General features: G+C 67.3%; 2 protein-coding genes across 2 annotated transcripts; one reads left to right on the top strand and one right to left on the bottom strand.

Moving 5' to 3' along the window:
- Positions 1-3,617: 3,617 nt before the first annotated feature.
- P3H4 (prolyl 3-hydroxylase family member 4 (inactive)) lies at positions 3,618-8,019 on the bottom strand. Its single transcript, XM_075723020.1, has 7 exons — positions 7,525-8,019; positions 5,063-5,212; positions 4,614-4,785; positions 4,400-4,528; positions 4,147-4,292; positions 3,980-4,063; positions 3,618-3,767 (listed from the first exon to the last, which is right to left on the bottom strand). Exons 1-7 carry the CDS (start codon positions 8,017-8,019, stop codon positions 3,618-3,620), a joined length of 1,326 nt encoding a protein of 441 aa, XP_075579135.1.
- Positions 8,020-10,679: 2,660 nt separating this feature from the next.
- On the top strand, positions 10,680-16,675 carry FKBP10 (FKBP prolyl isomerase 10). The gene is made up of 10 exons (XM_075723062.1): positions 10,680-10,873; positions 12,603-12,748; positions 13,074-13,263; positions 13,552-13,697; positions 13,809-13,998; positions 14,305-14,450; positions 14,665-14,854; positions 15,663-15,805; positions 15,980-16,143; positions 16,490-16,675. Exons 1-10 carry the CDS (start codon positions 10,680-10,682, stop codon positions 16,673-16,675), a joined length of 1,695 nt encoding a protein of 564 aa, XP_075579177.1.
- The last annotated feature ends 334 nt before the right edge of the window (positions 16,676-17,009 follow it).

Below are 17,009 nucleotides of genomic sequence, written 5' to 3' on the forward strand. Positions count from 1 at the left end.
GCGTGGGGTGCGGGGACCCCTCCCACGCCGGGGTGTGCACGTGGGGTGCAAAGACACACCACCCCCCCCACCCCTCCCAGGGCAGGCGTGGGGTGCTGGGACCCGTGCAAGGGAGCTCGGGCCCCCCACGGCCTCGCCCCTGCGTGTCCCCCCGGGCAGCGCCAGCCTGGCCCCACACACCTCCGGCGTCACCCGTGGGTGCAGACACCCGGTCCCACGGGGGCCAGCACCCAGCCAGGAGCGGAGCGCGGGGCCGCGGGCAGGGGGCTCGGGGCTGTTCCCCCCAGCCTGGCCGCTGCCGGCTCCCCCGTTGTCCCCCCCGCTCCCGCCTGCCCCGGCCAGGCCGCGATTAGAGCCCTCGTGCAGCCGCGTCGTGGGCGCCGCGTGGGCCATCCCCGCATCGTTTTCGGTGTTTGCGTCCATCGGTGCCCGGGCGCGGAGCCGGCGGTGCGGCAGCCACAGGGCAGGGTCTGGCCCTGGAGCATCACCCAGCCCCAGGAAGGGGCTTCGCACTGCCCAGGTGGGGAAACTGAGGCAGGATCCCCGCAGCGGCAGCAAGAGGCGCTGGGGAAGGGCTCGGGCGGCTGACGGCAGCCTGTGTCACCGCCGTCCCTGGCCAGACTGGTCCAGCCGGGTGCTGTCGCCGCGTCCCGGCTCACCCGCTCCCCGTGAAGCCTCCGTCACCCAGCGCCCGAGTCACCAATGAGCACCCGGTGCCAGGGCATGTCCCAGCCCAGGGCGGGGATCCCTGGGCCTCCTGCTCCCTGGATTTGGGGATGGGGGCAAGGGTACACATCCTGCACTCCCCGCCATCAGCCCCTGCACAGGCCTCTGCTGCATCTGGTTGCAAGCGCTGACTCAGTCGGGAAATCACAGCTCTGGAGGGAGGCGAGAGACGGAGCTTCGAACACCCCTGCGAGAAAAACGGGATTTTGTCGCTGTGCACAGCGCGGGGGATCCAAAGCACAGCGAGAGCCCTCCCGGCACGAGGAGGAAAGCGGCGCACGGCACAGCACAGCGCAGCTGAGATGACAGACAAAAAAAAAAAAAACCAAACCTCATTTATGTTTCTTCTTGGTCAAGGTCAGGGGAGTCAGGGAAGCGCAGCGCTGCCTTCATGGTGTTAACCCACGGAGTCCTGCAGGCCTACCCCCGTGCATCCCACCGCCGTGTCCCTTCTCGTGCCCCTGCACCCCACCTCTGCACCCCGGCACCTCCCTGCAGCCCAGCTCTGCCGGCCACGCGTGCCACGGGGGACGGTGGCCACGCTCGCGGCCCCGGCCACTGCTGGGGTCACACCACAGAGCCGCTGCTCCTGCTCGGCGCTGCCGGGAGCGCCAGACCCAGCCGGCACCTCTGCACCCAGCAGCTGCAGTGGGAGCAGCGAGGAGACCCTGGGGACCCCGGCCCAGGACTGCAAGGGGCTTTTTGCCCGGCACTGGCAGAGGAGCGGGAGCGAGGACCCGTGTGCCCCAACGTGAGTTTGGGGCTGGCGAGGGGACGCCGTGCCCAAGCGTGCGTCGGAGCAGGGCGGAGGCCCCGTGGGCCCCGTGCCACCCTTGCCCGGCTTGTTGGGAAGATAAACAAGACTTTGCCTCCCAGGCTCCGACGCCAGCACGCTGGGCTGAGCGCTTCCCGCTGATCCAGGTGCAAGCGCTGCTGGCCGCACCCCACCGGGCTGGCATTCCCCTCCCGAGGGTGGCCGTGACCCATCGGTGACAAACCCCGCTCTTCCCGAGGGACAGGACGGCCCTGGCCTGCGCAGGGGTGCAACGGGCTGCTCCCGCTGCCAGCGCTGCCTCCCCTGAGCTCTGCCCTGAGCCCCGAGCTCTGCCCACGGGTCTGGGGGCTCAGCCCCATCCCCCATCCCAGTGCCCGGTCCCACGCAGGAAGGGAAGCGCTGGGAAAGCCCTGGTAAATGGGATCTCCAGGGCAGTACAGGGTGGGGTGCTGGCAGCCTCCCCACCGCCCCCTTCCTTCCCTTCCCTCACCTGGGGCGAACGCGGTGATTCAGCCTCTCGGTTTCAGTCCTCGCAGCCAACTTCCATGGGGAGCAGGAACGCACCCGGCGCAGCAGGGAGGAGCGAGGCGGCCGCACGCTGCCCGACACTTCGTGCCCAGGGCAGGCGTGGGCTTGTCGGCAGCAACGGCGGCCTCCGAAATGGCCTCCAAAACGCCCTGACGCCAGCGGGAGGGGGGATAATCCCCCCCTGCCACCCTGGGCCAGCATCGGGGGACGCAGGCTGCGCCCTCCGGACCAGCAGCAGGACGATGCACCCCCCAAGGACCAGTGCCAGCGTGACGCACCCCGCCCAAAACAACCAGCAGGTGCTGCACATCACCCCCCAAACATCCGTATTGGGGTGAGGCATGCTGCCCCCCAGCTCCCCCATGCCACCTGGCAGCCTCCCCCGCACAACGGGGGTCACGTATTCCCATAAGGGTCCCAGTGTGGTCGTGGTCCCCTCAGGGACCCCCCATTCCCACAAAAGCCTGGCTGCTCTTATGCTCCCCAAGGTTTCCCAGCCCCACAAGTGTCCCCCCCAGCCCCCCTGTGGGGTCTCCTCCTCTTTATGGGGGCATCCAGCCCCCCAACCTGTCCCTCCCCCTCCCACAGTAGGGCTTCTCCCACCCCGAGCACCCAGCTCCCATGGCGGCAGCACACCCCAGCCCCAGGGAGCCCGGAGGCGGAGGCAACCGTGAAAAGACTGGTCCAGATTTTATTAAACGTTCAGCACCAGTAAATATTTAGGGGGGAAAAAAAAAAAAAAAAAAAAAAAAAAAAGCAACTGTGCAAGTTGGGAAGTATTAAATTAACGGAGCTTAAGGCTACAGAGGACTGGTGTGGTGAAAATTCAAGGCACACGCAGGGCACGGCGACGCAGCCTCGCCAGGCTGCAGCCATGCGGCAGCACGGGGATGCCGGCACACCGGGACCCCCCTTGTAGCACCAGACCTTGGGCGCCGAAGGGACCCCGGGCTCTGGGGGCTGGGGAGGGGGCTGGGAGGCTGGAGGCACCAGGGTAGGAGCCATGGGCAGCTCCGAGGAGGGGCAGGACCGGCACCTACGCCTGGCTCTGGCAGCACCATGCATCGCTCCCAGAGCAGGGGCAGCCCCCTGAAGCCCTCGAGACAACACGGGGGTCCAGCCTGGCGCACCGTCCGCAGCTCCTGGGGGGGAGCCGAGGGGCACAGTCAACCCCAGTGCTGTGGGGCATGGCTGGTGGCCGGGGCTCCTGGGGACATCAGGGACGGGGGCAGCTCGGGGCGAGCTGCCGGGCGGGCAGGGAGGTTCGGCAGTGCCGGTGCTCCACCGATGGGAATCGGGCTGCGCTCAGGGCAGCGGATGTCCAGAGGGCAAAGGCAGCCCCACCGCAGGGCACCGGGCAGGATCAGCCCTTCCCCGCGAGCCCAAGTTTCTGCGCAGCGGCTGGCAGGAGCCTGAAGCCCGGCGTCCCCGGGAGGGTGTCACAGGGCCACCGCTATCCAGCTCCGCCGGGGCCAGGCCCCCCTTCGCCTGGCTCATCGCAGGGTCTCTGCAAACAGGGAGGGCTCAATGGCACCGGCGTTCGGCAGCAGCCGCCCCCCGCCCCGCGGCACAGCCCCCCGCCCCGGCATCAGGAACCTTGGTCGGCTTTGTCCCCCTTGGTCTTGGGCTCCTGCCACCACTCTGCGAAGAAGCCTTCCTCGTAGTCGCCTTCGCCCTCGAACTCGCCGTCGGAGGGCAGGTCCCACGCCTCCGGCCCCTCGCCGTCGTCCACCTCCATCTGCAGCACGGGACGGGCAGGAGGAGGCAGCGGGGCTTGGCGGCCCTGTCCGCGGCTCATCCCCGAGCTACGGCCTCTTCTCCAGGGCTGGTTTGCGGGTCAGACCCCCTGCCCAAGGAATGGTCCTGCCCCCGGGTATCCACAGCACCCCCACACCACCCCAGCACCCCCAAAAGCACCCGGCTGCACCCTGCACCGGGGCCGTCGTCTACCTCATCGTCAGCCTGCAGGTACTGCCTGGCAAAGTCCAGCATCTTCTTCTGGGCGGCCGTCCGGTTGTGGTAGCGCACGGCTTCCTGGGCACAGGGAGAGAGCGGGGGCCGCGTCAGCCCCTCCGGCGCCGGCAGAGCCGCGGGACAGGGGGCTGGGGGGTCCTCACCGGCCGGGGCTCGAAGTCCTCCTCCTGCAGGCGCCAGCGCTCGCGGTGGAAGCGGTAGTAGACCAGGTTCTGCTGCATCACGGCATCGCCCGGGTCGAAGAGCATGTAGCTGGAGACGCTGCGCACCGCATCCCGCACGTCGTTCACTGCGGGGAGCAGCGCCGGGTGACGTGGGGGGTGACACCCTGCCCAGGGGCCCGCGGCACCCCGGGGTGCCCTGGGGGCGCAGCCCCCAGCTCCTGCCAGCACTCACGCTTGTAGTAGGCGAACTGCAGGTAGTGGTACATGGTGGCCACGAACTTCTCCACGAAGTAGCCGCCCACGTTGGGGGTGAGCTCGGTCTCGCAGTCCACCTTGCACTGCAGCACGCTCACAAAGTGATCTGTGGGGAGCTGTCAGGCGCTGCATCCCATCAGCCCCCAGCCCCCCGCCGCGAGCCTGCCAGCCCCCGAACCCTGCCCGGTCACCTGCGATGGCGGGGTAGAAGTCCTTGAACTCCTGCAGCTCATAGGCACCCTCGCAGCCGGCCAGGCAGTCCTCGTACGCCTTGTAGTACTCAGCAAGCGCCTGCTCCATGTCGGCCGCGCTGCTCCGGAAATCCCCGTTGTTGTACAGCTTCACTGACCGCACGAATATCGGCTGCCAGGGACCAAGTGGGCACCGCTCACCTCCCCGCCGGGCACCGCAGCCTGACTCTGCCCGCCAGCAGCACCAACCTGCCCTGCTCTCCCCGAGGCAGCTCCGTCCCCAGAGCGGGCCCCACAAAGATGCTCTTTTGGGGGCAGGAGGTGAGCAGCCAGGGCTTGGGGAGGGAGAGCCGCTTCCCTCGGGGTTCAGCAGGACCAGGCTTCGGCAACCAGGCGTGCACCGAGCCCCGGGGAGCCCCTCTCCCACCCCAGCCCCGTCCCCTCCTCACCTCGTAGGGCTGAGCCTCCAGGTCGACCAGGTATTCATCCACGTCCAGTATCGTCCTGTAATAGTTCAGGTACTTCAAGGTCATCTCGTGCTTGGGGTTCTTCTGCAGGAAGGTGTGGGCAGCGGACACCGCTTTCTCGATCTTATTTGACTGGAGAAGGAGGAAGAGCCGGTGCAGCAGGCTGCCATGGGGGCAGCCGGGGCGGACGCTGCGGCTGCAGGGCGCTCAGCACCCAGCCGGACCCCGGAGCTGCGGGACGGAAGGCTGGTCCTCAGGATGGAACAGCCCGGCACCCGCGGTGCCAGCCCCGAGCCCAATCGTCCACTGACAGTGACGGACGGACAGGATCCGGGACCACGGACAACGCAGATAAATCCAGCTGCTTGCACAGCAGCTGCCTGTGCCCAGCCGCGCCAACCTCCCGCTCCGTGTCCACGGTGGGAGCGGGGACGGCTCAGCTCCTCGCGGACCCCCACGTCCAGCCAGGAGTGATCCATGTGGCACGGGCTTGATCCAGGCATCTGCTCTCCTCGGGCCGTGCCACCAGCCTGGGTGAGCCGCCCCTGCTCCCTGCTGCTTTATGGGCTCTCGGGTTGCAGCTTCAGGGGAGCGAGATTGGGGGAACTGTCCATGGAATGGGTTTTGGCGGGAGCGCGCGAGAGGAAAAGGCATTAAGGATCTAGGCCAGGCTGTCCCTCGCCACTGCCAGGTGAGCGGGGCCGCAGCGCTAAGCACTAAAGCAGCATCCGCACCGGCAGCCGGCCAGCGCCGCAGCCCGGGACCCCGACCAGCACCGGTGCCTGGAGAGGGGAGCGTCCCCTGCCAGAGCCACTCTGGCCAAAGGAGGGTCCCCCCGGGGCGATCCCTTCCAAAACCTCCCTCCACGTCTGCACCGTGAGCCTCTGCAAGCGCTTCTGCCTGACGGAGCATCCAGACACGTGTCCCGCAGCGATCACGGTAGCACCGGACCTGCCACCTTGGGCCCCTCTGCCGGGGCAGCCCCCGCGTCCCCCTCCCCAGGCAACGCTCTGCCCAGCCAGGGGGACCTTGGGGGAGCAGGGCAACGCAAGGCGGGGTGGGGGGACACAACCACAGGGGCCCACAGTCCCAGACACACCCCTCACGTCCTGCCTGATGCATCCCAGATGATGATGACGTGCCACGGCGCAGGGGCAGGATGGAGGAGCCGGGGCGGTGAGGGGGGGGGTGCCAGATGGGGAGTGCCGGAAGGGGGGTGCAGGACGGGAAGGCACGTGACAGCAGGGTGCAGGGTAGAGGGGAGCAGGGGTCAGGGGGTGCAGATCAGGGGGTGCAGGCTGGCGGTGTAGGATGGGGGCACAGGATGGGGATGCAGGATGGGGGGGACACAGGATGGGGGTGTCGAAGAGGAGGTATAGGATGAGGGGTGCAGGACAAGGGGTGCAGGATGAGGGGTGCAGGATGAGGGGCGCGGGATGAGAGGTGCGGGATGAGGGGTGCGGGACGAGGGGTGCAGGACGAGGGGTGCGGGATGAGGGGTGCAGGATGAGGGGCGCAGGACAGGGGTGCGGGATGACGGGTGCGGGACAAGGGGTGCATGATGAGTGGCGCAGGATGAGGGGTGTGGGATGAGGGGTACAGGATGAGGGGTGCAGGATGAGGGACGTGGGATGAGGGGCGTGGGACGAGGGGTGCGGGACGACGGGTGCAGGACGAAGGGCGCAGGACGAGGGGCGCAGGATGAGGGGTGTGGGATGAGGGGTACAGGATGAGGGGTGCGGGATGAGGGGTGCGGGATGAGGGGTGCGGGACGAGGGGTGCGGGATGAGGGGCGCAGGACAAGGGGTGTGGGATGAGGGGTGCAGGACAGGGGTGCAGGACGAGGGGTGCATGATGAGTGGCGCAGGATGAGGGGTGTGGGATGAGGGGTACAGGATGAGGGGTGCAGGATGAGGGGTGTGGGATGAGGGGTACAGGATGAGGGGTGCGGGACGAGGGGTGCGGGACGAGGGGTGCGGGACGAGGGGCGCAGGACAGGGGTGTGGGATGAGGGGTGCAGGACAGGGGTGCAGGACGAGGGGTGCATGATGAGTGGTGCAGGATGAGGGGTGTGGGATGAGGGGTGCGGGATGAGGGTTGCAGGATGAGGGGTGCAGGACGAGGGGTGCGGGATGAGGGGTGCGGGACGAGGGGTGCAGGATGAGGGGTGCGGGACGAGGGGTGCAGGATGAGTGGCGCAGGACAAGGGGTGCGGGATGAGGGGTGCAGGACGAGGGGTGTAGGATTAGGCACGGGATGGGGGTGTGCCGGGGGGGGTGCAGAGCAGCGGGGCGCAGGACGGAGGCAGAAGAGGAGGCGCGGACCAGAGCAGTGCAGGACGGAGGCACAAGCCGCCCGCCGCCCCCCAGGGCCGGGGAAGCCCCTCACTCCCCCCGCCCCCCCGAGCCACGTTGCGCGGCATTTGCGCGCCGGCGGCCGCTCACCTTGAAGAGCGCGTAGTGCAGGTACTGGTAGGGCTGGCGGCGCTGGAAGTCGCGCAGGGTTTGCGCGGGGGGGTAGCGCAGCTGGAAGACGGGCAGGTCGCGCTTGCAGGCGCGCAGGCAGCCGGCGCGGCGCAGCAGCCGCCCGAAGAGCTGCATCTCCCGCTCCCACTCCCACGCCGCGGGGTCCCCCTCGGCGGGGGGCTCCTCGGCGGGGGCCCCCTCGGCGGGCGCTGCGCAGCGGCGGTGGCAATGCGCTTCGCTGTCCCGCAGCAGGCGGTGAAGGCGCAGGCTGGCTTCCAGCGCCCGGGCGCTCTCCGCCCACTGCGCGCCCGCGTACTGCGCCAGCGCCCGCGCGTAGGCGCGCTGCAGCGGCTCCAGCGCGGCCGCGGGGAACCCACGCACGCTGTACTCCTCGTACTGCGCCGCGCCGCGCCCCGCCGCCAGCGCCAGCAGCGCCAGCGCCGGCAGCGCCAGCGCCGCGACCCCCGTCCCCATCGCCGCCGCCGCCGCGCACTGCCCGCGCAGCACCGCGCAGCGCTCCGCGCAGGGGGGGCGGGCGGGCGGGCGGCGGGGAAGGGGGCGGTGCGCGGCGGGGCGCGCAGGGTCTTAGTGCGGCTCTGCGCGGCTGGCGCAGCGCCCGCGGGGTGCGCGCGGGGGGGGGGGGGTGCGCGGTGCTGCGCGCTCCGCGGGGCCCTCCCCGGGGTTTGGGGGGGGGGACGGGGGACGGGGGAGTGAGCAGCGCTGCGCCCTCCCCGCCGCGGGCTCGGTGGCCCACGCTGCGGGGAGTCACTGCTCGGTGGCCCACGCTGCAGGGAGTCACTCTGCACCCCCACGCTGCAGGGAGTCACTGCTCAGTGGCCCACGCTGTGGGGAGTCACTCTCGGTGCCCCACACTGCGGGGAGCCACTGCTCGGTGCCCCACGCTGTGGGGAGTCACTCTGCACCCCCACGCTGCAGGGAGTCACTGCTCAGTGGCCCACGCTGTGGGGAGTCACTCTCGGTGCCCCACACTGCGGGGAGCCACTCTGCACCCCCACGCTGCGGGGAGTCACTCTCGGTGCCCCATGCTGCAGGGAGTCACTGCTCAGTGGCCCACGCTGTGGGGAGTCACTCTCGGTGCCCCACGCTGCGGGGAGCCACTCTGCACCCCCACGCTGCAGGCAGTCACTGCTCGGTGGCCCACACTGTGGGGAGTCACTCTCAGTCCCCCACGCTGCAGGGAGTCACTCTCGGTGGCCCACGCTGCGGGGAGTCACTGTTCGGTGGCCCACGCTGCGGGGAGTCACTCTCGGTGCCCCACACTGCGGGGAGCCACTCTGCACCCCCACGCTGCGGGGAGTCACTCTCGGTGCCCCACGCTGCGGGCAGTCACTCTCAGTGCCCCACGCTGCGGGCAGTCACTGCTCGGTGGCCCACGCTGCGGGGAGTCACTGCTCGGTGGCCCACGCTGCGGGCAGTCACTGCTCGGTGGCCCACGCTGCGGGCAGTCACTCTGCACCCCCACGCTGCAGGGAGTCACTGCTCGGTGGCCCACACTGTGGGGAGTTACTCTCAGTCCCCCACGCTGCAGGGAGTCACTCTCGGTGGCCCACGCTGCGGGGAGTCACTGCTCGGTGCCCCACGCTGTGGGCAGTCACTGCTCGGTGCCCCACGCTGCGGGCACTCACTCTCGGTGCCCCACGCTGCGGGCAGTCACTCCACACCCCCATGCTGCTGGCTCCGGAGGATGTGCTCGGAGCTGCACGGCCCTGGGGATGCGCTCAGTGCTGCACGCTGCAGAGCGGGCTGTGCTGGGGTGCACCCTGTGCTGCAGCACCCGGGACACTCCGGGGTGCACCCAGTGCCACGCAGCGCTGCCCCGGGAGCGCCCCGGACCCCCCAGCATGGCTGCGCCCGGAGCTGGGCTGCCTGGTGCCAAGCTGGAGGCCGCGCACCCCGCGCCGTGCCAGATCCCAGGCCTTGGGGCTGCACCGCGCCAGGCCTTGGCACGGCCACGCTGGCCCCAGCCCAAGCCCAGAGCTTTGTTGCCGCTGGACAGTGGCGCTGGGGGCAGGAGCCAGGACGCTGCTGAGGTTTCTTCTTGCGGAGCAGAGACCGTTCGCAGCGCCCAGCACCTCCCTGCAAATGAGCAGCTCGATAGCACACGGGCTGGGATGCCATTGTCCCTAAGTTCGTGCTCCCTTGCCCCCCAGTCAGGCCCTGACCCCACTGTGCTGTGGGGAGAGCCCTGAGTCCCCCCGAGCAACTCGTGGTGCATCGGGGAGCTGCAGAGCACCCCGCGGCTGGGCTCGAGGGAGCTGATAGCTCTTTGCTTGAGCTTTTGCTCTCACGGGTAGCGCTGAGCCTCGGAGAAGCCAGGTCGCGGTTTGGGTTTATGGCCTGTCCTATTTCCCACCTGGGACTGGCCGGGGGCTCTTACCACGGTGCCTGTTTCTTGCCGACGGGTTTGGGGGAGCGGGGATGCGCGGGCAACACGTACGCGTGCATTTAGTGCTGCTCCTATTAGTGTAAGGCTGCTAGAGGGGTAGCTTCACGTTTCTAATCATTGCCATTCAGTGCAAAATCTGTCAGCAGCAGACTGAAGAGCAGTAGATGTTATTAGAACACTTAATTCCTTCTATTTACTCTGCCGAGCTGCTAGGGACGGAGCAGCAGCATCTTGAGCCGTGGGAGCGTGACCCTGGCAGGGAAGAGGCTGCTGGGAGGAGCGCAGCCAGCGCTAGGACCCGGAGCGAGCGGGGCTGGGATGGGACCTCCAGCTGCACAAACTTGCTTGCAAATAGCTCTCGTCAGCTTTTTCCTTTGCAGAAGGAACTGCCCAGAGGGGAGGGGAAAAAAAAAAAAAAAAAAAAAAAAGAAAAAGAGGGGAAAAAAAGAAAAGAAACCCTCCTGACGTGGAGCTTTGCCTTTGCGACTTTTCCCCCTCCCCGGTCCCGCTGTCCCAGCCTGGGGGAATTGTCCCGGCGATGCCACGGGGCAACTCGTGGTGGGAGCGTGGCTGGCGAGGCCGATGCGCCAGGCCCGGGTCCACGTGTACAGAATTCCAGCTGGGCTGGGGCTGGGCAGGCATCCTGCGGGAAGGGGCGGCCGGGCTGGCCTCGCCGCTCCGCCTCCCCCCCGCCGAGCCTTTCCGCCGGCTGCAGCCTCCCAGCGCCATGTCCCCGGGCAGCTTCGTCCTCCTCCTGAGCACCCTGGGGGTCCTGGGGCTGGGCGACCCCGGCCCCCTGGAAGACGTGGTGATAGACAGATACTATATCCCCAAAATCTGCCTGCGGGAAGTCCAGATGGGGGATTTCATTCGCTACCACTACAATGGGACCTTTAAAGATGGCAAAAAGTTTGACTCCAGGTATAGCCCTCGGCTCTTTACCAAATGCATGCGGCCCCGGCCAGCCGTGCGCTGCGGCGGGGATCCCTGCATGCCTTCCCCCCAGCCCGCGTGCGTGTCGCCCCGTCGCATCCCCGAGGGCCAGCAGGCGGCAAGGCGAGGAGCAGGCAGCTGCCTGCTCAGGCCAGCCCCCGGGCCCCGCAGCTTTGACCCCAAGGAGGGCTTTTGGCGGGTGCCCGCGGCGGGTGCTGGGGGCGAGGCCGGGCAGCCCGGGAGCTCTGTACACGTGTCAGCCCGGCGCGGCCCCCGGCGAGCCGCCGAGCGCAGCCCCCCGCCCCGGCCAGGCCTGCAGCCCCTGCCCGGGGGCCCGTGCTGCTGCCCTGGGTTTTGCAGCAGCCCCCCTGCCCGGGCGAGGAGCCTGCGGAGCCCTGTGGGTGCCTGCGACTCCTGCACGCGCTCCGCTCCGGGGTGCCGCAGGGCGCGGGGAAGCCCATCTCCGGCATGGGCAGGATTTGGCCGTAAGTGAGACATTCTGCACTCAGGAACATGTATTTGCATGCGCTGCACAGGCAGGGAAAACACTTAAAGCACTTTGAAACGTGGCAGTGGCGAAACCCGTTCATTACCTAAGAGGTTACACGCTGACTGGTCTTAGTTTGCCACGGCCAGTGCATGGATCCTGCTCCGCTCACGCTGGCTATAAATCAGTGTTTATGTTGGTGCAGTCCCTGATTTGCACTGGCGTGAGCAGGGGACAATCAGGCACATGGTGAAAGGACAAAACCAAACTGGGCTGTGCGGGGGACCAGCCCCAGCCCTGCACAGGAACAAAAACTTTCCGGACAGGCATTTTTCAGAGCCCTGGAAAGCAAAAGGATTCTGCTCCGGTTAAATGTATCTTATCTTCCTTGCAAGCATGAATGGGGAGAAAGTAACTGAGCCGTGCGCTGCCGCTGCTGCTGCTGCGAGCCCCAGAGGCAGTGGGAGCCTGGGGACATTCGCTGCTAAAATAATTCCTTGTCCTGACAACTGCAGCGTGCTGCCCCGAGAAAGCATCAGCTGCACATCAGAGGGGATGAAGGGTTTCAGTTTATCTGAAATGGCCCTAGTTGCTTCTTGGAGTATTTTAAGATTTAAAAATAAAAACAAATTTGCAGTTTAAAAATGAGGCCTGGGACGTCTTCTTTCCTCCTTGCTGCATAAAGCTCCAAATGTGCCATATGCGAAATGATTTGGAAGCAGCAGAAAGCCCGGGAACTGCCGGCCTCCAGCCCAGCTCGCCGAGAGAGATCTGGGGAGGGTGCTGATGGGTTCGGTCCCAGCTGAAAGCATCACCCGCCTCCTTTGCGTCCAGAGGGACAGATCCGCATTCCCTGGCATCCAAGGGTGCCAGAGCCCTGACTGGTGCCGCGGGAGGCAGGTCCAGCCTGGGCAGCGCAGGATTGATCCCGTCAGGATCAATGTCTGCCATGGGGGTGAGCTGCGGGCTCTGCCTGCAGCACAGGGACCCGCTGGCTGCGGTAGGCTACCTGCACCCCGGGGAGGGGGCAGCCCCGTCCCCCGGCTCTGCCCCCACGGCGGGCAGGCATGCGGGAGCCCCGCGCCATCCCTTGGTGTTTGCAGGGTTCGTGGTTTGGCTCCGGATCCGCCCCGAGCCCTCGGCACTGTCACTGAGCACCCCCAGCGCCAGCGGCTGCGGGGGCTTAGCCCTTTGCCCACTGCCACTGATGGGTCTGTCCCTTCGCCCCAGCTACGACCGAGGGGCCACGGTGGCCGGCGTGGTGGGCGTCGGGCGGCTGATCACCGGCATGGACCGGGGCCTGCAGGGCATGTGCGTGAACGAGCGGCGTCACCTCATCGTGCCCCCCCACCTGGGCTACGGCAGCATCGGCGTGGGTAAGGGGCTGCGGCACGGCGGGGGGACGGCGGGAGCAATCCCCCCAGGGCCGGTGTTAGCGGGGACACGGGTGCGGTGCCCAGCTGGCGGGTGCTGGCGAAGGGTGGCTCCATCGCCGGGGCAAGTCGTGCCGAAGCAGGGCTTCCCTGGGAACAAGGGCTCCTGCCCGCCCCGGGTTCTGCTGCTTTCCCGGGGGCTGGCGTGTGTGGCCAGCAGCCCCAGAGCTGTGGGCTCGGGGGGGCTGTAGGGGACAGAGCCCTCGGCTTGCCTGGGCTCGGCGCTGGTCCCACCTAAGGTGCTCTGTCCTTGCTGCCGCCCCTTTAGCGGGGCTGATCCCCCCAGATGCCACCTTGTACTTTGACGTCATCATGCTGGACATCTGGAACAAGAAAGACAAGGTGCAGATCACCACCCTCTCCAAACCGGAGCGCTGCAACCGCACGGTGGAGAACTCGGACTTCGTGCGGTACCACTACAACGGCACGCTGCTGGATGGCACCCCCTTCGACTCCAGGTACGGGTACCCGCCTTGGGGTGCGGGCACTGGAGCTCAGGTGTACCCTCTGCCTTGGGGCTGGGGGCACCGGGGATGGCGGGGACCAGGAGATGCTGGCCTGGGGCAGGACATGGGGCCCCACGCTGCACCCCAGTCGGAGCAGCCTCCCCCCGTGCTCTCCCTTCCTGCACCCCGGCAGGGCGGGTGCAGCTCTGTGACCCCCAAACCAGCCTCCTGCGCGGCACCGCTCAGGCGGGGGAGCTGGCGTGGCCCCAGGGCCGCCCCCACCTCGTTCCTCCCCACCAGCTACAGCAAGGACAGCACCTACGACACCTACGTGGGCACTGGCTGGCTGATCAAGGGCATGGACCAGGGGCTGCTGGGCATGTGCGCCGGGGAGAAGAGGAGCATCATCATCCCGCCATTCCTTGCCTATGGGGAGAAGGGCTACGGTGAGTTGGGCATCGCCCCGTCGCACCCGGTCCCTTCCCTCCCAGCTCTGCGCAGAGCCCCTCACGGTGCGTCAGGACCCTTGTCCGGGCTGAGCCGTGTCCCCTCCCCAGGAACCACGATCCCACCGCAGGCCTCACTGGTGTTCAGCGTGCTGCTGGTGGACTTCCACAACCCCAAAGACGGCGTCTTCCTGGAGCACCTCGAGGTGCCGGAGTCCTGCAAGCGCAAGGCTGTGACCGGGGACTTTGTCCGCTACCACTACAACGGCACGCTCATGGACGGGACGCTCTTTGACTCCAGGTGCGGGGAGGGAAGCGGCTGCGTGGGGAGATCGCCCAATGTCCTCTTCCACCCCATGCTTGGCAGCAGGCTGCAAGGAGAGGCTGGAGAATCGGGGGGAAGGTAGAGGAGAGGGTGGTAACGGGTATGAAATAGGCTAAAAAAGACAATACCTGTTTGCTGCATCCCTAGGAGCAAAGTTCGGCTCCTGGGGGAGCAGGGAAGAGGCTGGGAGAAGGGGTGCAGGTTGGGGTGCAGGGGTGGGGTGGGGGCATTGACGGGCCAGCGTCTCCTGCACAACGGCACCGGGGGCTTCTCTCGCTGCAGCTACTCCCGCAATCACACCTACGACACCTACATCGGGAAGGGCTACATCATCCCCGGCATGGACCAGGGCCTGCAAGGGGTCTGCATGGGAGAGAGACGGCGGGTGGTCATCCCCCCACACCTGGCCTACGGGGAGAACGGAGCAGGTAAAGGGCAGCCCCACGGGGTCTGGCACACCTGCACGGCACAGCCTCGGGCCGCGGCATCCCCTCCTGCAGCCCTGCGCGCCGGCACACCGAGGGGATGCCAACACATGCAGGGCTCTGAGGGACGGACACGTCACGGGGCACGGGAAAAAGCAGGGAAAGGCTGTACCGGCCCCGCGGCACTCCAGCAGCTCTCCTTGTGCTCCTCTTCCAGGGGACAAAATTCCCGGCTCAGCTGTGCTCATCTTCGACGTCCACATCATCGACTTCCACAACCCCGCGGACCCGGTGGAGATCGAGACCGTGTACCGGCCCGAGGGCTGCAACGTCACCACCCGCGACAGAGACTTCATCCGCTACCACTACAACTGCTCTTTGCTGGATGGCACCAAGCTCTTCTCCTCGTGCGTGCTCGCTTGCGGGCTGCCCCGAGCACACCTCGCCTTCACAGGGCCAAATCCTGGCAGGCGCTGAGCCGGGCAGGGCTGGGGGTGGACGGGCGCCGGCGCAGCTCTGGGAGCATCAGCTCTTTGCAACGGGCAGCACCGGAGCATCGGCTGCGGGACAGCAGGGATTTTGGGGCACGGTGGAGGGTGCGGGATTTTGGGGCACGGTGGGACGGGTGGTGCAGGGTTTTGGGGGGTGGAGGGTGTGGGACTTCAGGGCACGGCAGGATGGACGGCACGGGATTTTGGGGCACGGCGGGATGGAGGGCACGGGATTTTGGGGCACAGCGGGATGGAGGACATAGGATTTTGGGGCACGGCTGGATGGAGGACATGGGATTTTGGGGCACGGCAGGATGGAGGACATGGGATTTGGGGGCACGGCGGGATGGAGGACATAGGATTTTGGGGCACGGCAGGATGGAGGACATAGGATTTTGGGGCATGGCGGGATGGAGGACATAGGATTTTGGGGCACGGCGGGATGGAGGACATAGGATTTGGGGGCACGGCGGGATGGAGGACATGGGATTTTGGGGCACGGCGGGATGGAGGGCATGGGATTTTGGGGCACGGCAGGATGGAGGGCACGGGATTTTGGGGCACGGTGGGATGGAGGGCATGGGATTTTGGGGCATGGCGGGATGGAGGACATAGGATTTTGGGGCACGGCGGGATGGAGGGCACAGGATTTTGAGGTGTGGCGGGGCTGCCCGCTGGGTCGGAGGGGCTTTCTCAGCCGCGCAGTCTTCTCTGCCTCCTGCAGCCACGACTACGAGAAGCCCCAGGAGGTGACTTTGGGGGCCAACAAGGTGATCGAGGGCCTGAACAGCGGCCTCCTCAACATGTGCGCAGGGGAGAGGCGGGTGCTCATCGTCCCCCCCCACCTGGGCCACGGGGAGAATGGAGGTAGGGGGGCGGCGCGTGGCCGCCTGTGCAACGCAAACGGGGGGGTTCTGCCGTGCTGAACCGCTGCTGGGCTCCTTCACCCCCCTCGGCTGGGAGCTGGGAGGCTTTTGCCCATCAGGGACCAGCGCTTTGCCGGGCTCCGCCGCGGTGCAGCAGCCGGCGCTTGCTTTTCAGCCCGGGGGGTGCCAGGCAGTGCCGTGCTCCGCTTCGAGGTGGAGCTGATCTCCATGGAGGAGGGGGTTCCCGAGGGCTACCTCTTCATCTGGCACGGGGAGCCGCCGGCGAACCTGTACGAGCAAATGGACCTGAACAAGGATGGGGAGATCCCCGCTGACGAGGTGAGCGAGGGCCCCGAGCGCTGCCAGACTGCGGGTTTATGGGGTGCGGGGGGAATCGGGAGCACGGGGGACCCCACCCCGGGGAGCAGCACCTGAAGGGCACTGCCGTCCCCGGGCACTCGGGAGCCTGAAGAGCTGTGCGGAACAAACGCACCGGCCCAGAGCATCGCTGCTGGATGCGGGCAGGGCTGTGGCTGGGCAGGGACACCGAGGGCACCCCGTGTTCTTGTCCCTGTCCCGTCCTCGCAGCCTGGCTGCTGCCCTCGGCGCGGGCCGTGGCGCTCCCCGCCGTACCCGGTGCCGGCTGCACGGAGCAAAGCACATCTCCCTCCTCTCCCCGCCGCAGTTCTCTGCCTTCATCAAGACCCAGGTGGCAGAAGGGAAAGGCCGCCTCATGCCCAGCTCCGACCCGGAGAAAGTCATCGCCGACATGTTCAGGAACCAGGACCGCAACCAGGATGGGAAGATCACCTCCGAGGAGCTGAAACTGAAGTCGGATGAGGACCAGGAGAAGATCCACGAGGAGCTCTGAGGAGCGGACCTCACTGTCCCCTGGAGACAGGACTCATCCCCACCAGCCGCCCTGGAAAGCCACCCTGGGAATCTGCCCTTGCGCCTCCCCAGCCCTGCGCGGGGGCATATTTTGGTTTGGTTTTTTTTTTCTCCCCTCCTCCCACCCCCCCATTATTTAACTGAGGGTTTTTGATGTGTTCCTCCTGGGCAGGAAACCTCGCCAACCCCCAGCTAATAAACCCAGGCAAGAAGGTGGGAAGCACCCACATTCTTAGGAGCCTCGATACCCCACGGAGACGGCAGCACCCATGTTCCCTTGCATTGCCCATCCCTTCGTGCTCCCCAGCTCTGCA

The sequence above is a fragment of the Pelecanus crispus genome, chromosome 18 (assembly GCF_030463565.1).
Source record: "Pelecanus crispus isolate bPelCri1 chromosome 18, bPelCri1.pri, whole genome shotgun sequence".
In the NCBI taxonomy this organism is placed as follows: Eukaryota; Metazoa; Chordata; class Aves; order Pelecaniformes; family Pelecanidae; genus Pelecanus; species Pelecanus crispus.